Source organism: Eretmochelys imbricata, chromosome 6 (genome assembly GCF_965152235.1).
Source record: "Eretmochelys imbricata isolate rEreImb1 chromosome 6, rEreImb1.hap1, whole genome shotgun sequence".
In the NCBI taxonomy this organism is placed as follows: domain Eukaryota; kingdom Metazoa; phylum Chordata; order Testudines; family Cheloniidae; genus Eretmochelys; species Eretmochelys imbricata.
Window position 1 is genome coordinate 35,336,615 of NC_135577.1, and position 24,575 is coordinate 35,361,189.

A 24,575-nucleotide genomic window follows, 5' to 3' on the forward strand; every position below is an offset into this window, starting at 1 on the left:
TTATGAAGCTTAGTATTTAAATATTCATGCCTACAATGATTTTAAGCACGTCCCTTGTTTTGGGCATATGCCCCACAATTACATTTTGACAGATGTTCGAATGGTCTAGTGTGGAGGTTCTCAATCTTTTTCTTCCAAGGCCCTCCCAATATGCTATAAAAACTCCATGGCCCACCTGTGCCACAATAACTGGTTTTTCTGAATCTAAAAGCCAAGGCCGGCGGTAGGGGTAGCAAGCAGGGCAATTGCCCAGGGCCCCCACGAAGCTACACTGCTCAGTTTTCAGCTTCAGCCCCGGGTGGCGGGGCTCAGGGACCTGGACTTCAGTCCCATGTGGTGGGGCTTTGGCTTTCTGCCCTAGGCCCCAGTGAGTCTAATGCTGGCCCTGCTTGGAGACCCCCCTGAAACCTGGTTGAGAACCACTGGTCTAGTGGTTAGAGCAAAGGTGATGGTGGTGCCTAGAAGATCCTGGTATCATTTTTCAAATCTCTCTCTAGTTCACTGTGGGGCCTTCAACAAACCATATCACCTCCATATAAGAAAGCAGCAGTAAATATACAGCAGTGATCAATCTTGCATTGGCAGAGAGACGGACTAGATAACCTAATAAATATTTTCTCTCACTAATTTATGTGATTCTGTGCCTCAATCAACCAAGCTAGATATCTGGGACAAGATTTTTAAAAAACGACTAGTAATTCTGAATGCCTCAATTTTTGCAACCTGAGACAACTTAAAGGCATCTAATTTTCAGAAGGTGGGTAACTCAGCACTTTCTGAATATTCAATCCCCTTACAGTGTCTGAAGTTTGCAGTTCAAGTTATCGGGTGAATTCTATGGTCTATGTTATGCAGTAGGTCAGATTTGATAATCGTAATGGTCCCTTCTTGCTTATAAATCTATGAAGCAGAGCACTTAAAAACTGAGGAATTGAAAATACCTAGTCATCTTTGAAAATCTTGGCCCTGAGATACAAAGAATAAAAAAGAAGGAAAAAAGTCCTCACTAAAACCTAATACTATGTAGTAGCTGAGGCTTCCTGTATAAATAAAATGATAAAAACTGTAGATACTGATGAGATCCCACTGAGATATCTGAAACAGGTCAGAGTTTTTTTTTAAAATAGCACAGTACTTCTAGTCAAACAATAATACTGTAGAGAAATCTCAGACAGGGACTTGCCTTTTTGTACAGCATAGTCTGTCTGCTTGTCTGGCTCACAGCTTTAGATGTGAACAAACAGTAGGAACAAATGAGAAGGGTTTGTTAGGAACTTAAAGTTGATAACAGTCCTCCTTCATAAAAAGCTAGTTGTATGAAGCATCTCACTTATTCAATGATTATCTTTAATGTTAGCTTTTGTTCCATATCTAATATATAACTGAAGTAATAATAATGAAGTTTTCATTACTCAGGAAAGAATCACAGTAGTCATCTAATAATAGAAATAAACTGTTGTTCATTTTTTGTATAAAAGGTTGTAAATTCCCACAAAGAAGATGGACACAGAGACTATATACTAGAAAAATCTCTTTGGATATCAGCCCTATTTTGCAAATGTCAAAGCAGGCCGTGATTATAGCTTGTGGCACATCAAAAGCCACAGAGCCAATTACAAATACATGCAGACTAGTACGTTTACCAGTGATGGGTAACAGTGATTATAAAGACAAAGTTAATGACTTTCTATTCTATTTGGTATCTAATTTTTGTACCTTATTATTTGTAGTAGACTCTTAGAAGATATGGCTTTCTTCATTTGGTATACATTATGTTTTTACGTATTTCTAGTTCGGCAGAAGCCATTACCTCTCTGTTCATCAACTTTATTGATGATGTTGGCAGGAAAGTTCACAGACTGGATAATAATATTTCTTAAGTTATTCTGCTACTGAATAGTAAAAGTAGCAAATGCTATTTTGGGGAATGGTTTTCTGTTAATTTTTTGGCAAGGATTAATAGATTTTAAAAGGGATATTTAAAATCTGGAGGCTATTCTGTACTAGACAGTACAAATGTTAATGTAAAATTTGCTAAATTGTATGACTAACCACAGTCATAAAACTTTGTTAACGCAGTTAAGATTGCCTAACACTGACACTTGAACATATATGAAAACATAGCACGAGCTATGGAGATGGTAGAATAAAACATACTGCCAGAATACAGTACCTTGATGGACTCTTCCCTTAGCTGCTGATTTGGAATTTGAGTGAGTGAAACATTTATCTCTGTACCCAAGCACTGGTAGATAACAGTACAGACAGAAGGAGGAGGAATGGAATGCACATTGCAGCGAGACAGTCATAGCAAATTGAATAGGAGAAAAGAAAAAGGTTACTTGTCAGTTTCCACTGATGTAGGGTTATATTCAAATAATTTTCAAAAGTACAAGATAACAGGTAGTGTATTTCTTAGTCATTACAAAACAACAGAAAACTAATACAAAATGGAAAAGCAGTACCTACTAATCAAAATAAATAATTTTCAAGGCGTTGCAATAATTCCAAACATGCAGCACAGCCAAGAAGATATGCCATTATATGATAATTCTATCAAACGGAAATTGAGCCATTCAATCAGATTGCTGGATACCTTATTGAAGAACATTACTATTAACATTACTGTCAGAAGCAAGTTTCACCATAAAGCCACAGGTTATTTGTGTAAAGCTGTATCTGCTCCTCTCTGACTGGCTTAAGCACATAATTATTCTGTTCTCCAGGTCTATCAGAATGCAGGACAGCAGTCCTTCCTACCTACCTACCTATCTGCACTTCTAAAGCACAGTATAAGGCATATGCTGTTTAGGAAAATTATCACTCTAAACCACTAACATTCATCATATCAAGGGACAAATTCTTCCTTCAAGTGCACACTCCTGACTTCCAGAGGGAGTCATGCGTGTGCAACAAAGAGCAGGATTTGGCTCCAAGTGTTTAAATCTACACAAACCATTTGATATAACATAAATGTTATAACAGAACATAATTACAGTAACAACGTCTCCTGCTTTTTCAATAAATGTCTTGGCTTTGACTCCACATTTATTTTCCATAAATATGTCAGTATCTATCTAGCAGCAAGATACCATTATCCTGTGACAACGTTCTATTCCACTAACATTACCTCTTAACTGTTTAAATGCTTGGGGATAAAACCAGATGACAAACACTGTTCCATATAGCCAATTATGCACCACACCATATTTGAGCCAACGTTGAAGACAGTATGAGACGCAAAGGTCTGTACTTTGAGTAATATTATGTTTGTTCTGAAAGATATATAAAAAAGCCAAGAAAGCCCTAGTACTGAAGAATTACAGCAAAATGTAACTGATTGGCCATTTACTTTACAACAGAACCACTCTGACTGGATTTTATGTAAACACTTTGTTCTGATATTTCTAGATAACATAATATTGTACAGACAGTGGATGAGCATAGGTCTGACTCGCATACATTCAGGAGGGCCTGATATTCATATTCAGAACTGTTCTGATTTCAAAAAGGTGGTAGAACATTAAGCTAACCCTGGTATATTTATTCATTTTGATTTAAATAATAAAAAGATGCCTATACACCCTGACATGTAATTAATATTGTGTGCACATACACACAAAATACAGGAAATGTCATTTCCTGCTGGGTCACATCATAGTAAAACACAGCTTTTGGGCCCCATATGTATGATGTCCAGGAAAAATAAGGAACTGGAAGAAGGACCACGCTCAGAAACTCAGCAATGCTGCTAATAACAGAAGTGTATTCACCTACAATTCTGGACAGTGTACTGCGTAATCCTATTATTAAATGGATTCTGCACTGCTTGGGCTGTTGGCTGAGACAGACTGACTCACTGTTGACTAGTAGTATATGGTATTTATTTTTGGGTTACCCAGTGGAACATAAAAGAGAGGAAAAGGGACAGAAATATTTGCTCCAAAGGCTCTAGAGAGTTGTGTGCATATTATGGTGAATATTAGTTTTATGTATTTTTAATTAAATGTCTTAATTATTAGCATCTCAAAAATACCACCATTTTCTGGCTGCCTTCCTAAGGCAGCCTGCTCTTTTAGTCAGCCAGATGTCCATTGAATCTTACCAGTCTCTGCCCCACACCCACATATTGTGTTGTGACATTGCTTCACAATGGTGCAATCGTAACAAACCATGAAAGAGCATATAAATCTAGCAATAGCAAAATTACATATAAAATCACTGATGGGATAATTTGGATGTCTGTGTTATCTTGTGGGAGCACAGTAGCCTGCTATCTGGTATGAGTGGTGTTTAGTCCCTTATTAGGAGATATTCACTCCAGGGCTTCCTGCCTTAACTGGGGCAGCCATCATTTGACAAACTTGTCACACATTCCTGCATTTCAGCTGGATTCCCTCGTATCTTGCTGAGCTGTGAGCAGACTGCAGACATTGGCCCTGCAGTTACACTTTCAGACCACCTAGGGCAGCTGTTGTGTCTGTTGGGCAGACAGTCAGATGGCCCCTCTGTCTCCTCCCTGTGCTGGAACCCAGCAGAGAGAACAGCATAAGGTGTGACCCAACACTGGCCCCACTGGCTCACATATCTCCTAGAGAGTAACCCCAGGCATACATCCCCACTTCCACCTCCATCAACCAGCAACCATCCTACCCTCCTGGTTATATCAGCAACTTTCTCCCCCCCTTTCCCCCCGAACACTTTCCATGCATCCCAGTAACTGCAGACAACCACCAAACTCCCTCTCAGCTATCTCAGCACTGCCATCCCAAACACCTCAGTTTCCACCCCTTAGGACCCTCATGCAACCATCAAACAAGCACCCACAGCTAACCCAGTATCCCACCCTCCAGTACCTTATCTACTTAGACAGCCTAGTGCATACACATTTACCCAGCATCCTCAAACAGACACCATCCCAAACCCATCCACTGCAGTACCTCTAGATACTCTCCTACCTACCCCAGGTGCCAGGTTCCGTGCAGCTCCATGGCCTATCACTGCGTGGGGCGGTATGTATTCACCAGAAGCAGAAGTTTATGGTTATATGAAAATCATTAGCAAATATGCAAATTACCTTCATACATATTTTACTATAAATTGTCACGTATGGAGCTGCACAAAACGTCCTCTCCCTAATTTTCGTCCCATTCCTGTGAGGTTTCTTTTTCTCGTCTCTCCCTCTGCTTTGTCCCTCACTTCACTTCCCCGTATACAGCTCCATGTAGGTTTCGCCTTTCCATTTACCACAGCACTGTGAGACTCCTTCTTCTAATCTCTTCCTCTACCACTTTTGAGTATCTCTCTCTACCAAATTCTCTTTTCTTTCCCCACATAACATTGTTATTTCCCTATCCTCCACCTGTGAAGTTCTTTCCTCTACCACAATCTGGTGCTTCCTCTCTCCCTCACTCCTGCAAGGATGAGTTGAAGGAGCTGCTGAGTGGCTGTTTCACAGGTGGGTAACTGGATGGTTATGGAAACTGGTAGAAGATACAAGGAAGAATAATACAAGAAAAGCAGTCTCTGGCTGCCTAGCAGCAGTCTTTAGTGGCCACAGGTGGTAACTGCAACACAAACATTTTCCCAATACCAGATACTTGGGATGGAATTGGGACCGTTAGCAAATATCCTTGCATCCTCACCTCTATCCTAAAAACATAAAATGAATTTCAGTGCACTGATTTATGCAGCAGCTGTTCAAAATAAAATCACAACAATTGGCTCAAAGCAGAAGAGTCAAAAGGTCTGATTTCACTCCTGACAAATGAAAAAAGTCTGTCTCTGCCTCTTAGCAGCAACCCAAGGCCAACTCCCAGACACGCAGACTCTCAAAGTACCAAGTTAGTAAGGCTTTTTATTGTATTAGTATTTTATTTAAACAAAGCTCTCTGCATACATACATCTCTCCTTCATACACACATCCCACAAAGTAAAAATGGCAGCTGGAAGTAACTTCAGACTCAGTAAGCTCTCCTTCAGCTCTAACTGGCCCATTTGTACAACCCTATCCATCACTGGCTGTCCTGCTCTGTCCTTAATTTCCCTGGAGTACTATCATTCAGATGCATACATTTGTATATTTATGAGGCATCAAATAATTTTCACCTAACTATTGTGTTGATCTGTAATGTTAGGATTCTAAAGAATTACTCATTCACAACTCTAATGCAAGTCTGAACTTGCTTGGATGCTAACAATATTCTGTTAACAATTAATGGCTATTTACTTACTTAAGCAATAAAAGATACATGTTTTAACTCCATGTGCGGCTGATGAATTAAAGAATTCTAATATGTGTTTTATTATTTTATAATGCAATTAATTCATGTATGAACTAATTGTTTTTATTTCACTACTAACATTTTATTATACATTTTATTTCAGATTATATCCATGACTAGTCTTTGAGCTAGTCTTACTAACCTCCTCGAGCAAAGCTATTGGATAGATTTACATCCAAATGTCCTGGCACTACCTGCTTAACCACAGTGGACATTCTTGAAGCCCTCCTTTCAGTGCCTAAAGTCAGTCAAAAAGAATAAAAGATTAAAAACTACAATGTCATTCAGACTAACATTACTCAAAACACAAACATGTTCTTTTCATACTGAATGTATTTAATTGCTGCCAATTTTGTACTTTCAAAGTTCCTTAAACTTGTTTTTAGAGATAATGTGTACATTTGCAACATTATGGAGGGTTAGGTATGGCTAATGCAATCAAAGTGTTTAATGATAAATGAAGCAAAGCAGGCACAAATTTGGGATGATGTTACTTTGCAAAAAAAAAAGAAAAAAAAAGCCATTATTTGGATACACTAAGTCAGTTCCACCAACTGATTAAGCTAAGTAGACAAACTTTTCAAATTGCATGCTCCTGTTTCTAAAACATTATTTGAGTTAGCTTTACATGAAACTGATCAGGGTTCATCACATGATAACTGTAATAGAATACTGACAAATTTCTTAGTGATTTCACTCAGATTTAGCAAAACTAGAGTGTAGTGCAAGAATTTTCAATTTATTTAACTAAAATTATACCTGGAAAACAAATGAAAATTCTTTTTGACTGTGTAAAACATGGAAATAACCACTGCTTATGCACCTTCCACTACTTTTATAGATAAATACCATATATGTTCATGTAGCATCAACTTCCAACAACCTTTACAAATCTTCATCTAATATAAAATAAAGTAGCGTGTCTCAACCGTTTCAGATTGGTGACCCCTTATTTGAAGCAAAAATATTTTGCAACCTCCTTACATTTAATATAAAAAGAGTAAAAAATATATATATTAATGATAATAGTGATAAGCCTGTACAATACAACTACTATTACTACATTGGACCTCACAAACTTTGACGGTATTGGCCACTATGAAATTATTTTGGAAATTTTATTTGCTTTGTTTTAGAATTGTAACAACATTTTGAATGCCTTGCAACTCTCCTGATTTCCTTCTGTGATCCCTCTGGTGCAACTCCTGGTTGAGAAACTCTGAAATAGTGTGTCAAATAATAAAAATTATGATGGTCCAAATTTATCTACAAATTTGGCCTGACTGAAATCGTTCTGGAGAATAATTTATCTTTCAACATTCTTGACACTATGGAAAACACATTTGTAAAACACTGGAGTAAAGAAGCTACCCAGAAGCTGTAACATTAAGAAGTCACACTGAAGGAGTAACAGAAATCAGACTGGGGAGTCTAGACACAGACAATCACAGTGGTTTTACTTTTCATCTTAGTTACAGAAAAGAATAGTGCTGCGCACTTTTACCTGGAGACAAAGCAATTGTTGGTCTTACAGTGAGAGTATTACTGCCATTCATTTTACTGTGGATGGAAATTGCATTCAGTAAGGCTTGCAGATACTTCTCCTGTTCTATGCTGCTTGAGGATTCTAAATTAGGAGGAACTATATAAATACAAAAAAGTACAAAATAGATTAAATTATTGCTATAGTTAAACATGTGTAAGATCAAAACAACATAGATAACAATAGATGTTAAAAAGGTGACAGAATGAAAGCAGAGAGAACACTTTGCATTCTGCCTTTAATGCACATGAACTGACTTGCAACATTTCCTAGATTCATAGACCATCAAGCCGGAAGGGATCACTGTGATCATCAAGTCTAAACTCCTGTATAACACAGAACTTCCCTAAATTTATTCTTGTTTACTAAAGTCTATCCTTTAGAAAAACACCCTATCTAGATTTAAAAACTGCCAACAATAAAGAATCCACTGCAACCCTTGGTAAGTTGTTGCAATAGTTAATTACCCTAATCGTTAAACATTCGTGCATTATTTCCAGTCTGAATTTATTTAGCTTCAACTTCCAAACATTGGATCTTGTTATGCCTTTGTCTGCAAGATTGAAGTGTCCTCTATTATCACATTTCTGTTTCCCAGCTAGGTACTTACAGACTGTGATCAAGTCACCCGCTTCACCTTCTCTTTGTTAAATTGAACAGATTGAGCTTCTTGAGTCTATCACTATAAAGCACGTTTTCCATTCCTTTATTCAGGAGTGAGAAAAATCCACACCCCTGAGTGATGCAGTTAAACTGACCTAACCCCTAGTGTAGACTGTGCTCGGAGGATAGGAGAATTCTCTCCAGTAGGCTTTGACTTCTAATTTTTAGGATGCTTTTTTGACACTAACCACATCTTTTGCTTTGCTGTTTAGCCATGATGGTATTTTTTGTCCTCTTGTTATTTGTTTTTAATTGGGGTATACATTTAGTTTGAGCCTCTGTTATGGTGTTTTTAAATAGTTTCCATGCAGCGTATAGGCACTTCACTCTTGTGACTGCTCCTTTTAATTTCCATTTAACTAGTTTCCTCATTTTTGTGTCATTCCCCTCTTTGAAGTTAAATGCTACTGTGTTGGGTTTATGGTATTCTTCCCTCCCCCACTCCCCAAGGATGTTTAATTACATCATGGCTGCTATCACCAAGATGTACAACTATATTCACCTATTCAACCACATCCTGTGCTCTACTTAGGACTAAATCAAGAACTGCCTCTCCCCTTGTGGGTTCCAGGATAACCTTCTCCAAGAAGCAGTCATTTAATGTGCCCAGAAATTTTATCTCTGCATCCCTTCCTGAGGTGACATGTACCCAGTCAATATGGGGGTAGCTGAAATCCCCCTTTATTGTTGGGTTATCTGATTTTGTAGCCTCTAATCTCCCTGAGCGTTTCACAATCACTGTCACCATCCTGGTCAGGTGGTTGGTGGCAAATTCCTATCGTTATACTCTTATTATTCAAGCATGGACTTCATCCCTATGGGGTGTGAAAATGTGGTGTGGCCCTGCATAGGAGGTTGATTTCCAGAGATCGCTGCCAGTTGCACTCTTACTGAGCAGAGAGACCTGATTCCTTCAGAGAAAGTAAACAGTCCAATATTGCTGAAACTGGAACGGTCAACGCTGAGAACTGATGCTGAACTGCTCACATAGAAAGCTTCTGACATTTGATCTCGTATGATTGAAGGGTCCACCTGGCTGAAGGCTTTCTGCGTTCAAGAAAGGTGTTCTGGGCTGCGGCAGAGCAGCTTCTCTCTGTTGAGGTCGCCCAGCCAGCCTCCAGGCTGCAAGGTGTAATGATTCGGGGCCATCGTTCTGAGAAACCAGGCTGATTTCTGTATTGTTAGATTCATTAGATCTGGTCCATTCTGGGACTATCATGATCATACAACCATCTTGCCTGAGCTTTCTCAGAACTTTGGGTATCACAGGTGTTGGTTGAAAGGCATACATTAAATTTGGAGCCCACAGGGTGAGATAGGCATCCATGAGGATGCCTCTTTTTGAGCAGAACATATGGCACTTGCTGCAAACAATTCCATTTTTAGAAACCCCCATATGCAAACAATGACATGAAGGACTGAGCTTGAGGGATCATGTTTCTTTCAAATAAGTCTCTGCTAAATTGATCCAACGAAGTAGTCTGGAGGCCAAGTGTGGTATGATTACAGATACATCAAATCCCAGAGATGCATGGCTTCCTGGCAGTGAAGAGGATCTGGCTCACCCACTTGCTTGTTGATATGCTGTATTGCTTTGGTGTTGTTATGAAAGCGTGGACAGTTAAGCCTTAAATAAGAGGTAGGAAAGCCAGTTGAATAGCCCTGACTTCTAGAATGTTTATATATAGGACCATCTCCCGAGGAAACCATCTCCCCATAATCTATAATTGGTGGAGCTGAATGAATGTGGTGTAAGTGCAGGCTGCCATGTGCCCTATGAGTTTGAGGTTGGTCCTCAATGGTGTTTTTGAGCATTCCTGGAGCTGTCTGATGAAGTCTGTCACTGTCTGAAATCTCTGAAGGAGGCATGCTCTTGATGACCTAGAATCTAACACTGCTCTGATAAATTCTATCGTCTGATTTGGGATCGGGATGGATTCTTTTTTTTGACTTGGAATCCCAGTGATGCAAAGAGATTTAGAATAATTTAAATGAGTTGGTCACTTGTTGTGGGGATTTCCCTTGCTAGATGGTTGTCTAGATAGTGTTATACCTGGAGTCCTTGTTTTCTCATTTGGGCTTGACACCATTGCCAGAACTTTGGTGAACACTGGTGAGATTATGGAGAGGCCAAAGCACAGGACTCCATACTGATAGTATGATGTTCCTTCCTCCTGTGAGCTGGATGTATCAAAATGTGAAAATAAGCATCCTGTAAGTTGAGAGTCATGAACCAGCCCATAGGATCCAAATTGGGGATTATAGAAAGGTAGCAATACAGAATTTGAAACAATAGATGAAGGCACTGAACTGTCAAAGATCAAGGATCAGTTTCCAACTTCCTTCTTCTATAGGATTAAGCAGTAAAAGCCCTTGACATTGAACTCTAGGGGCATTCCCTCCGCTGCTTCTGGTTGTATGAGGGAGTTTATCTCTTGCTTCTAGGTCTCTTGTGAGAAGGGTCCCTGAAGAGGGTCAAGAAGGGGGTTGGAACAGCTGAAACCAGAAGGGATACTTTTTGCTTATTATCTCAAGGAGTGACTGGTACAAGGTTATCCCATCCCAGGCTTCTTGCAAACAGGACCAGGCTGCCAAATGGGGTTTGGTGATAACCTCTCTGAATCTCTCCGTAAGAGGGATTCTGGTACTGGGCCTAAAGTGCGGTCACTTGATGCTGAGAACTGCACTGGTGCTCATATGGTGAGCAACTGGGCATCTGGTGTTGTGATGTCAGATGCTATCAAAGAGGCTGATGATGCTGTGAATAAGGCACTCTGTGCTGAAGCTGGTACTGAGGTCTGTGCTGTATGATCAGAACTGGAGGCAGTGCAGTCCTTACTCTGGAAGGGAGCTGTCAGTGCCAGTTTCAACGTTAGTATGGAGATACTAGAATAGGACTCTGCTTTCAGGCTCTCAGTGAAAGAAGATCTAGAGAACGATTTCTGTGTCCTATTTGGGGAAGAAGATCAGTACCTGCCCTGGTGCTGGGAGCAGCATCAATTATGGTCCCCTTTCAGAAGTCGATGCTGATGTGGCAGACAAATGGGACTTGTGAGAAATGACGAAGGGCCTAGGAGTAGGGTCTTGGCTCACTGGAGACATGCAACTGCCTTGATCGATGAAGCTTCTCTGTGGATGTGCATGGAACTGATGAGGCTTGCATCAATTTTTCCAGGAGGAAGAGTTTGAGTCTTGCTTCCCTCATCTTCTGAGTACACTTGGAGAATGATGAGCATTTGGAGCTACACGTAGGTAAATGAGACATCTAGAATGCCGATTGTTAACTGCTTTACAGGAGAGGCAAATTTTAAACTCCTGTGACTTGATGTCATCCATTTTAAAGTAATATACAATGGGGTAAAACCCTTGTACAGTGGGGTAAAGAAAACCTATGAATAAACCGTTAAGTTGCTTTATTTTATTATAGCCAACATACAAAAGAAACCTACAGAAGAAATAATAACTATCCTAACCACAACAAATTAACATGAATACTAGAGCAAGGGATGTGGACACTACAAGGGTTCTCTCTTGCAGCAATGAGTGAGAAGAAGGAATTGACAGGTGGCTGGGATGCTCTGTCCTATATGCCCTTAGTACAGGTGTGGAGAGGGCACTTAAGGTGCCCGATGGCCAGAACAGCCAATGATATTCAAAAAGAAAAACCGCTCTTGAGCAGTAAGTCAAAGTGTACTACTGGGGAACCTCTATTGAGCAGCAGCAGCATGGTCCACACAGGCAGTGTGTGGCATGGTGAGCACTGTTAATTTATGACCCAGTGCGGAGTCCACAAACCACTAATCCAAATATTGCTGTCATTACTGAATTTTTAATTAAAATATTTCTGAAGTTTTAGCACTTTTTTGCAAGTGCCTGTGAAATATGCAAAGCTCTTACAGTTAAATATTATGCCAGATGTGAACTGTTCTTTATAAATAGTTGAAAATATCTATAAATACAATAAGTTTCAATTTCCCATGGTTATTTCACAGAGATACCCTATGAAGCAGTACTTTATTTAATGGATTATGCAGAAAATACTTAAATCATGCAATCTATCCTCATCATGAGAACCTTGAGTCACTCATTGCTTTTATGTAACTTGCTTACCATTGTACATTATGTTATTCACAATGAGAAATTCCACAGGGCAAACTATTCAGTAATGTCAAGTACTTTAAAACAGTTTTTTAGTCTTTAATTGCAGAAGTGGAGGAACTTATTGACCCAGAAATTTCTATGATGATTGGATATCTGTTTTGCCACTTTCCTCTCATTCTTTCTGAGCAGCATTCTGATATTTTCTTCTTAGAAATAAATTCCACTGGCTGGTTAATTCCCAACTCCCATGATACCATGTATTGCAAAGAGGTAGAAGGACCCTTCATTCTGCTCTAATCTTTCTGGGTCAGGCTAGGGTTGGATAGTTAATCACAAACCAAATTCTTCCTTATTTAGATAACTAACTTCACTTTTGTCTTGAATTCTACTTTTAACACTATATGCCTAAGAGATGCACCAGTCCTGTTTTCTTCATACAGTCACAAGTATCCCAAGTACTTAGACTTTCCTTATTGGCTAGCATCATAATGGTCCCTTCTGACCTTAATATCTATGAGCCTATGAGTATTAACTTTATTCAGTGTCATTATTTTATCCACAGAATGAAACATCATATACAACTCACTCAGGCCCTCTCAAAAACAAAAAACCAAGACAGTAACTATGAGAAAGAGGAGTAAGAATTAAAGATACACCATGCAGCTCATGTGGGAGGTGAAAGTTGAGAGTAATGTGTCCTTTACAATTCATTTCCCTCTAAACATGCAATTCACTTTCCTCCAATATTCTCTTCAAAGATACTCCATTATGACAGATCTTGCACTGTTCCAGTGATGATCATGGAAAAGATGAACCTTTATCTCAACCAAAGAACCCAAGCAGAACTCTGGAAATCTCTCAGGCCTTGGTTTTATAAAACGCTCTCTCAAAGTAAAACTAAAATTGTGCTCAAAGCCATCAGAGAGTCAAAAGAATAGAATTTGCTCTAACTATCTCTATAGCCCATAAATAATGACAACGTGAACTCGTTTGTGAATCAAGGAAATAAGGTGCAACAACAAAACCAAATTAGAAGAATATTGTTTAAAGGAAGCAGATGGGGTTGTTGTAAATTAAATAATTTATTCATGAGAACACTATATTACTCTAAAGGAAAAGAACCTCTTTCACTGAAACAACACATGCAGAAAGTCCAGCAACATAAGCTCACCTGCAGTATGTGTGTTTTGAGATTTGAAGAGGCCGACAACTCCCTTTCCATAGAAGCCCCCAGCTCTTAGCAGCAGAGTACTGATTTTTGAGTTTTTCCAGCAGACAACTGGCAGGCGATTGTGACGATAACAACGAGCTACCCTCTGCAAACTGCTATCCTGCACAGACTGAGGTACTACCAAAAGTCCAGGATAGCTGTATTAATCAATGGAGAGAAAATTAAAAAGATAATTAGAATTATTTTCAAAAAGATTCTTCCTTTTCCTTTTTAAATTTTGAAAACAGGATATGTATATTTCTTAATCTGCAGTTTTCACTGATATATGCATTTTTATTTAATAAAAATTCTTTTTAAAGAATAGCTAATTTTTGTAATACCGTGTACTCCTGATTATTATTTTGATAGGCTGAAGAGTACTAGAATTTTTAAAAAGCAACTTTCATTGGAGAAAATGTAAATAACTACTTTTTCTTTTTTTTTTTTTTCATTTACAGTCTTATTTGTTGATACATCTCCTCGCTCCCCATTTTTTCCTAAATTTCTCTCCTCAATCTATCATTTGAAGAGTCAGGTTTATGAGAATGACACAGAAAACAGATCACTGGGGCTCTTCAAAGGAAACAAACATTATTTTTATATTTGACACCAGTGATTGTGTACAGGCGCTGACATTTTAAAGGCAAGAATGTTTAGATGCTTTGAATTGCATGCCAATTGCATGGTCAATGCCAGTACTTTGGCATTGACCATAACTGGCTCATGTCAAAATGCATTTAAGAAAGAAACAGTTTTGGAACAGCACATTACAAATTGCTGGTTATATAATGTTTAAAAAAACAAAACAAAGACAGTTTGGGAACTTCCATGATATAATAGTTTTGAAAACAGAAAATCAAGCAGGAGTGTTGTCTCTGGTTACATAAGTGGAAGAAGGATTCAAAGAGTTTGAGTACCTCTGACAAAGAGGATTCAATTAAAGCGTTAGTTTTTTCTCAAAATAAAACTGATTAAGGAGAGCACTTGGGAGATTTTACATTTTACTAAACAATCCCTCTTCTTACAGGTTGTATGGCAACTTCCACCTTCTCTGTATGTGTATATATAATCTTCTTACTATATGTTCCATTCTATGCATCCGATGAAGTGGGCTGGAGCCCACGAAAGCTTATGCTCCAATAAATTTCTTAGTCTCTAAGGTGCCACAAGTACTCCTGTTCTTTTTGCGGATACAAACTAACATGGCTGCTACTCTAAACATAGGATTGTTTGTGACACAACATAAGTGAACTTATTTGACATTTATTAAACTTTATCATGAGGGAAGAAATGCCTAATCCATTTTATGGTCTATTTCCTAAAATACAATACCTGAACCAAAATCACATGACATTAAATAACCACTCATATCCTGAAATTTGTAAACCAATTGGATATTGACTACTTTTCTCAAAATAGTGACAAAAATTCAAACAGGTATTTTTTGGGTAAGGATAAGGTATGAAAATTATTTTTAAAATATAGTGATTACAAGCAATTAAAAAGCATAGTTAATATAATGCAGTGATTTCTTTGGTTCAAATGAACTAATATTCACTCGTGATTGAATAAAAGTATTGTTGTCACATTGGTGCTTTGGATAAGAGACAAACAGTCTGGATTTAATATTTTTTTGTGCTCTTTCTATGAAAGCGATGGCAATTTCATTTTTTCATAATGAAAACAACTTTTAGCCTGCAGTGTCTTTGTAGGATGTGAGTGCTCCAGTGATGAAACTTCTGCAGATTTGCTGTTGTGTTAAACAGCATTTTTGTAGGTTTCAGAGTAGGAGCCGTGTTAGTCTGTATTCACAAAAAGAAAAGGAGGACTTGTGGCACCTTAGAGACTAACCAATTTATTTGAGCATAAGCTTTCGTGAGCTACAGCTCACTTCATCAGATGCACTTTTGTAGGCACTGATAATAAATCTCAGTGAACTTTCACAATAAAAAAGGCTTATGCATTAACTTCTTACTGACATTCAGGAGCTTACATATTGTATATGACAAACATTTTAAAGGAAGTGCTCCAATGACTGGTTCATGAGTTCTTATTTGCAGTTTCTGTTTTGAACTGTATTAATAAACATGCACTTCTAGGGCTTGTTTTCCTACTCATAAACAGAAGTTTTATGTATGTAACATCCAGTAACTTTAAAATGAATTGATTGTATGTAGCTGCCATGCATTGACAGGAGAATAGACCTTTAGGAGTTTACAAATTAGGATTTTATAATGTACAAAAAGGACATTATAGATCCAACTAAAATACAAGTCTTAGTAGCTAAATATGCAGAGACACTAACAAATATGTTACAACAAAAAAGAGAGAAAATCAGCACTGCTATGTTTGCTGTAAGTTCAGTGTTATTCGTTTTGGGTTTATGGCAAGTGCTATTTTCCCAGAATACTTTGTTCTCTAAATAAATGTATTATATGTAATGGATGTTGTGGATGATGTGTAATATGGCAGATACACATTTCTAAACATAAGAGTGAACTGATTAACTCACCTTCTACAAAGTGAATACATCCTGTTCAATGCAGTTATTCGGAAGTATTCGGTTTTTGAGCGAGAGGAGCTACTACTGATGGTCCCCAGTCCCAAACGCTGATAGTCTCTAAAACAGGCTCTCTCTACTAACTGCTCCATTGTTGACTTTTCTGAGGCTCTCAAAGTACCACTTGTGTGCAATTCACTGTCATCTGAAACTGAAGTTAAAATACTTTTCTAGTTTAGTATTTAGAAATTCACTAGTCATATAAAGTAGACTGAGATGCTTCATCCTGAGCAAAACATTACATTTACCAAATCCAGCAATTGCTGATGGCAGGGATTAATGAGAACTGATACCAATTTATACAAATTATAGCCAACAGGCTACAAATTTTATTAAAGAAATTTAAGATACAAGCTACAATATCCTGGAACTGATGGAAGGGAGCATATGTGAACCAGCAACACCCTAAAACTGTCACCAGCACCCCAGTGGCATGGAAATATTATCTATGACCTAAAAAGAACAGGAGTACTTGTGGCACCTTAGAGACTAACAAATTTATTTGAGCATAAGCTTTCGCGGGCTACAGCCCACTTCACCGGATGCACAGAATGGAACATATAGTCAGAAGATATATGTATAGACACATGCAGAGAACACGAAAAGGTGGATTAAGAGGCTAATTACTTAAGATGAGCTATTATCAGCAGGAGAGAAAAACTTTTGTAGTGATAATCAAGATGGCCCATGTAGACAGTTGACAAGAAGATGTGAGGATACTTAACATGGGTATCCTTGCACCTTCTTGTCAACTGTCTACATGGGCCATCTTGATTCTCTGTATGTGTGTGTATATACATATATATATATATGTTCCATTCTATGCATCTGATGAAATGGTCTGTAGCCCACAAAAGCTTATGCTCAAATAAATTTGTTAGTCTCTAAGGTGCCACAAGTACTCCTGTTCTTTTTGGAGATACAGACTAACACGGCTGCTACTCCGAAACCTATCCATGACCTAAACAGTTCTACTTAAACCTATGGCAAAGATGAGCCCACATAATTCCAAAGCTAGTAGTTCAGCATAATCTTCTGCACTGGGAAAGCTGATGTGGGATCTTCAGTTACTCCTGTGGATCTAACCTCCACGGTCCAAAGAAGTTGGAATGATGAACATTCCACATCCCACCCACCACAGAAACATAGAAATTACCTCACTAGATCAGTATCTAGTTTAGTATCCTGTCTCCAAAAGCAGCCAGCACCAGATGCGGCAGAACCCTACAGTAGGCAGATACCGGATAATCTGCACCCCACGTTAAATATCTAACTGATCTCTAACAGTTAGCATGAGACATGAAGTTTAATACCTCTTCCACAAAATTTATCATTAATTATGATCATTCTAGATATCTTGTTATCCATATAAACGTCCAATCCATTTTTGACTCTTTATATGTTCTTGGCCTCAACTTCCTTTGGCAGTAAGCTCCACAGTCCATCACGAGGTAGGGAGACCAACCCAACCCTTCTCCACCCATATCACCAAAACAATTTAAGCCTTGCCCAGAAGAATAATGTACCCTGTTGCGGCACAGAACACAAATGTTGCAATTGCGTGAAATATATTTGGAGACCATACTGTGTTAAGTCTATGCATGGATTATGAATCAAAGTCTATGCATGGTATCACTGTGGCCAGGGATTGTATGCAACTCCTAGGGGCAGGGCTACCACAGTTCCTCCAGGAACCAAAACCGGAGGGTGATTAAGGTGAATCACTCAGGCTGTGAACACCTCCAGAGAGGTACCACCTGGGGGGTGGGGGTGGGGGAGAAGCGTGGAAGGAACTATGCATATACTGGTTCAAAATGGGTTTTCCGGAGACCAACAGACAACAGAAGAGCTTTTGGTATAAAAAGTCGGGGTTTAAACTAACACAGGGACTTCTTTTGACTCAGCAAAAGGACAGCATCTGCTGTCCAATGGGGGCCCCAACCCTTGAGGAAGAGTTGAAAGGACTTTGGCTTACTAGATCTATTAGACTGATGGGTACTTCTAGTCTGCTTTTAGCATGTGCATAGAAATTTTATTTTTTAACATATATTTTCTCTGTAATGCTTTAACCCGAAGAATAAATGTATTTTGCTTTGTGCAGGCTGGGTGGTAACTGGTATACATTGTTATAGCCCCTGGAGAAAGGTTAATTTCAGATGCTGGACCTGTCAGATCTGTTGGGGAAATTACAGTGAGGTGTAGAGGAACTGTAAGCCTAAACTCTCAATGTGAAGGGAGAGAGAAATGGGTCAATGACACAGAGAGGTGATGTCTGGGAGCCTGAAACCTTACGAGGGTGCTCTCAAGGAAGATGGGTGGAGGAGAAGGCAAAGATGCAGTTAACTCTGATATTGTGACACACACTTCCAAAAGTTTCACTCCTGTGAAAGGACAACAAACAAAAATTTAACCTGGATATATCCTATTCTTGTTTTCATAATTTGTGGCTCAAAGTGAGCTGGAATGATTGGCATCCTTTTTTACTGGCTTTAAAGTGATCCTGTGTATTCAACTGAATTGAATTGGTGGTAATCTTTCTTTTACCAGCATAACTATTTGTGATAATGGAAGATATATATAAAAATCCCTCATACAGCCAGAAGGAAATGGACCACATGCTCTCTAACTACCTGAAATAGGCTTTATTCATCTGTCTAAAATTTTAGTGCATAGAATTGTCTCTTATGTCACAGATTAGCAACAGATAATGTTCTGAATTTTCTTTGTGCTTCAATATCAATGTCAATCAGCCTTCTTCAGCAGAGTATTACTGTCAGTTGCACTTTCCCAAAGTAGAAAACAATTTCAGTCATGAGAGATAAAAACCATGTTTCAAGTTCAAGCTACAGTGAAATTCAAGTAAAGCATGGCCTTTATACAAAACCAGCCACCGACCTGCTGTCACCACTTTATTTCAGTTCTTCCCAAATATTTCTGAAGGCAAATTTACTGTTCATGGTTTGTCAGCTCCATGCTCCCCCATTACTTGGCCTTTATAAAATGTGCGCATATGAATAGAATGAAGTTATTTCTGCATGAATTTTTGGCTAAAGGTACTGGGACAAGTGCACATTTTGAAATTAAAAATAGTTTAGTACAGTTAAATTTTTTGTCTACCTTACAAAGCTTATACTCAATTTGACAACATTTCTCTCTTAAAGTATAATGCATTCCATCTGTAATGCAATAACTTTTAATCAATTCAAAATTTCAGGAAATGCTCAAGGCATCAATGCGCAGAACCCTATTAATGCTGAAGAAAACTGGAAAACTAAAAGGAGAAAAATTGGGGACACATGGAGCCCTTGCCATCTAATCCGCACAGCCACAGCTTCAAGCATCTCTGCAATTATCTACAGATCAAACAACTGGTTGATGGCACCCATTATGCTTTCCAGCATAACAATAATCCATCTCATCTCTGCCCATCCGCCCAATGACACCCTGAATGTCTCACCCACAGATAGAAAGATTGATGGGGGGAGGGGGGTGGGGGAAAGGGAGGAAGAGAGGCATGCACATAGCCCCTGGCACAGGGGGAAGAGGGTAATGGGCATACAGAACGCCTGGCCAGGGATGTGGGGGAGAGGGTGGAGACTGGGGACCCTGATATGGGGAAGGAGGGAAGGAGCACATACAACCTCTGGCATAGGGGGTGGAGGTGGGCATTGGGGGTAGACAGATCCCCTGGCATGAAGGTGCACAGTGGGGGACTCTGGTTTGGGTGGGAGATATGGGGAGAAAATTGGGATACACACAGAGTCCTTGCCATTGTGGGGAATCAGGGTGCACACAGAGACACTGAAGGGGGGCGGTGGGAAATGGGTAACTCTGGTATGGGAAGAGGGATAAATGAGGGGAGGCACACACAGAGTCCCTGGAATGGTGGAGGGGATGGGGGAGTTGCAGGAAGTTCCTGAAATAGAGAGGAGTGGGAGGGTGGCACATGGAGCTTGTGGGCTGGAATGGAGGAATGCAAGGAGCCCCCTGGGAGTGCAATATGCTCAATCTACACAAGCTATGAAGTGTGCGACCCTCTTGTACAGAGGGAAACAACTTATGGGACTAGACTCTAGATATCCTTTCCTTCAGGCACTTGTTCTAATATGGTCTGAAAAGGATTGTCTTATTAGGACCCCTACTGCACTTCAGACTAAAATAATCAATGTTATACTTGGACAAACTCTAGACAGGTTGCATTATGAATCTCTCACTTCTCTCTGTATGTTTATATGCTTATCAGAGTGAGACAAATAACTGACAAAGCAGGCTATGAGACAGTTTTTTCTAGGTGATAAGAAAGGTATATTAAAAGCTACAAGCGATATAGGCTTTAGAAATAATTTTTACAATTTTTTGACTATATCAATTCAATATTTAACATTTCTGAATGGAAATAAATGGTTACTTACCTATAGTAACTGAGGTTCTTAGAGATATATTGTACGTATGTGTTCCACTTCAGGTGCACATGCATCTCAGGCGTTCAAGTTTGGATTCTTTTGGCCAGCAGTGTCCCCCGCGGCCACACCTGTGCCTGACGCGTTCTAGTGGCTGCCTCCCAAGGGTGTAAAGGGTGAAGCAGGCCAAATAGTCCCTCACTTCCTTCACCAATACAGAATCTAGCTGTTACAGCACTCCACAGTAGTGGGGAAGGATGTTGGACATGGAATACCTGTGGGCAACATATGCTGAAGAACCACATTTAGTGTAAGTAAGTAACCGTTTCTTCTTCTTCAAGCGCTTGTCTGTATCTATTCCACTTTTGGTGACTCACAGGAGAGGTCTGCTCTCCTTCTCCTGCCAGTGGGGCCAATGCCACAGGAGCTGCGTACACTGCAGACTGAGAGGCGCTGCAACTTTTCAGTATACTCATTGCTGAACACATACAGCTCAGCGAGGTGGCAGCAGCCAGCAGGGCACCCACCTGTGCTGACCCCGTGGGGCAGGAAGAGGTGAGCCAATCTGACCTGAGCCTGAGTGGGTTTGGTTGTTTTCACAACCAAACCAACCTGAACCCAACACTTGTAGTTGGGCCCTATCAGGTTTGGTCAGATTGCAGAACACTAATTCACAGGCAGTGATCTGGCACATAAGAGAAGGGTGCTTGGAGTCTATTTGAATAATAACTTGAAGAAGTGCTCTGCTAAAGTGGTTTTCAGTTCTTGATGCTTCTACAAGGGAGTAATGTTTTGGATCCCAACCCCACATAGGTGCCCTACAGATCTCAAAGATTGGTACACTTCTTAAAGAAGCCACAGTATCTTCCTGAGTCCTCATGGAGTGGGCGATAATCTTAACTGGCAGATCTAAACTAGCTAGCTCAGTATACTCTGATGCAACTGGAAATCCAGTTAGATATCCTATGGACAGATACTGACAGTCCCTTCATCCTACCTATGAAAACTACAAATAATCTTGGGGAATTCCTGAAAGTGAATGATAGTGCCCTAAGCACATCCAGGGTATGCAGTATGGCTTCCCCTTGGCTGGAGTGGGGCATAAGAAAAAAGACAATGCTATACTGGTACTAGATATTCAGGTATTACTTAGATAGAAGTCAGGCTACTTTCAGCAAGATTTTAGAGTGAGGCCTAAAGGTCACCTTATCCTTATGGAATATAGCAGGGGTGGCCAACCTGAGCCTGAGAAAGAGCCAGAATTTACCAATGTACATTGCCAAAGAGCCACAATAATATATCAGCAGCCCCCCTCACCCCAGCACATCCTGCCCACCGGCAGCCTTGCAGATCAGCACTTCCCCCTCTCTCCCCGTGCCTCCTGCTGGCTGCGATCAGCTGTTTCGTAGTGTACAGGAGGCTCTGGGATGGAGTGGGGAAGAGCAAGGGTGCAGCAGGCTCAGGGGAGGGGGCAGAAAGGGGCCGGGGCCTTGGGGTAAGGGGTGGAGTGGGGTCAGGGCCTGAGGTTGAACAGTGGAAAGTTGGCACCTGTAGCTCCAGCCTGGAGTCAGCACCTATGCAAGGAGCTACATATTAACTTCTGAAGAGTCGCATGCGGCTCTGAAGCCACAGGTTGGCCACCCCTGGAATATAGTATATTGTGCACCAGTCACAGTAATAGTAATACATACCTATATTTCTCCTTCCCTTTGGGCAGACGTTACTGCCACAAGGAAGGCAATCTTCATGGATAAATGATAAAGTGAACACATAGCTAGAGACTCAAAAGGGTGGGCAATCAATCCCACTATGACTATGTTAGAGATCTCAAGCAGGGGAAGGCTTCTTAACTGGGGGAAACAGGTGCATATGGCCCTTAAGGAATCTAGCTACTGTCGGTTGGGAGAATGCTGGGTGATCCAGAATGGGAGGGATGGCTGGCTACCTAGCGTACTCTTAAAGAGCTTATAAACAGTCCTACATTTTCCAGCAATAAAAGGTACAAAATAGCACATATCTCAGTGTCTAATAGAGCTAACTGATGTTGCTGGGTCCAAATAGCAAATCTTCTCCACTTTGCCAAATATGCAGGTCTAGTAGAGTCTTTTCTACTGTGGATTAACAGACTTTGGACCTCTGCAGAGCAACTCCTCTCAATGCTGGTTTGCTAGCCTTCTTCTAGGCTGTCAAGTGTAATGAATCAGGGTCTGGATGGAGGATCTACCTGTTGTTCTGGGAGATTATCTCTGGAAGAGGGGAGCGTACTGGATAGATTAATCACGTCTGAGAACCAGAACTGTCTTGGCCAAGCCAATATCAGCATGATCATCACAGCTGCAGGTTTCCTTAGGACCTGTGCTCAAGAGTCCAAAGGTCTAGGGCCTGGAGATGGTCCAGGTGAAGTCCCAACTCGTGTGTGGAATCATTTGTCACTAGTGTCTTAGATGACAACGGTGGGGAAAAGGATAGTCCTTCTACCAGTTTAATGACAATAGGACTTCTGGGGGACCTGCACCTTTATGACTATAATATCTTTTGGGAAGATACAAATATTTCAACCATGTGACTTAGGTGAAGTCTGGCATACTATGTTATGTAAGTGCAGGAGGCCATGTGATCTAGAAGTCTGGAGTATGCTTGTCCTGAACTTTGAGGATGAGCCTGTAAATGGTTGATGAAATCCATGATGATGTTGAATCTGTCTTGAGGCAGATAAACCTTTGCTGCTGTAGACTATGAATTGTATCCTCTGGATTGGTACTAATGCTGACTTTTATATGTTGACTTTGAGACCTCAGGCAGTGAAAAGCTGAAGCATTTGATGATTGGAGCTGGTCACATGCTGTGTGATTTCTCCAGAATAAACCAATCGTTGAGGTAGTATGTTATACCTGGATTCCTTGCTTTCTCAAGTGAGCCACCACCAGTGCCCAGCATTTGGTGAATGCCCTTGTTGCTGCTGGTAGTCCGAATGGAAGAACTCTATATCGATAACAGGAATTTCCCACTTGGAATCTCAGGTAATTCTAATGAGCTTGATGGATTGTTATGTAAAAGTAGGGAACTTGGAGGCTGACAGCTGCAAACCATTCCGGGGGATCTAAGCAGGGGCTTATAGAATCATAGAATATCAGGGTTGGAAGGGTCCTCAGGAGGTCATCTAGTCCAACCCCCTGCTCAAAGCGGGACCGATCCCCAATTAAATCATCCCAGCCAGGGCTTTGTCAAGCCTGACCTTAAAAACTTCTAAGGAAGGAGATTCCACCACCTCCCTAGGTAACCCATTCCAGTGCTTCACCACCCTCCTAGTGAAAAAGTTTTTCCGAATATCCAACCTAAATCTCCCCCACTGCAACTTGAGACCATCACTCCTTGTTCTGTCATCTGCTACCACTGAGAACAGTCTACAGCCATCCTCTTTGGAACCCCCTTTCAGGTAGTTGAAAGCAGCTATCAAATCCCCCTCATTCCTCTCTTCTGTAGACTAAACATCCCCAGTTCCCTCAGCCTCTCCTCATAAGTCATGTGTTCCAGTCCCCTAATCATTTTTGTTGCCCTCCGCTGGACTCTTTCCAATTTTTCCACATCCTTCTTGTAGTGTGGGGCCCAAAACTGGACACAGTCCTCCAGATGAGGCCTCACCAGTGTCGAATAGAGGGGAATGATCACGTCCCTCGATCTGCTGGCAATGCCCCTACTTATACATCCCAAAATGCCATTGGCCTTGTTGGCAACAAGGGCACACCGTTGACTCATATCCAACTTCTTGTCCACTGTAACTCCTAGGTCCTTTTCTGCAGAACTGCTGCCGAGC

The 24,575-nt window shown here is 40.3% G+C and overlaps 1 protein-coding gene across 1 annotated transcript in view; it reads right to left on the minus strand.

Moving 5' to 3' along the window:
- SBF2 (SET binding factor 2) overlaps window positions 1-24,575 on the minus strand; it is a 553,147-nt gene that overhangs the window by 57,525 nt on the left and 471,047 nt on the right. The window contains exons 26-29 of the mRNA XM_077818401.1: window positions 16,314-16,512; window positions 13,763-13,959; window positions 7,789-7,926; window positions 6,427-6,522 (exon numbers count right to left, since the gene is read on the minus strand). Coding sequence (XP_077674527.1) covers window positions 6,427-6,522; window positions 7,789-7,926; window positions 13,763-13,959; window positions 16,314-16,512 — 630 coding nt within the window. The remainder of the gene's footprint in view (window positions 1-6,426; window positions 6,523-7,788; window positions 7,927-13,762; window positions 13,960-16,313; window positions 16,513-24,575) is intronic.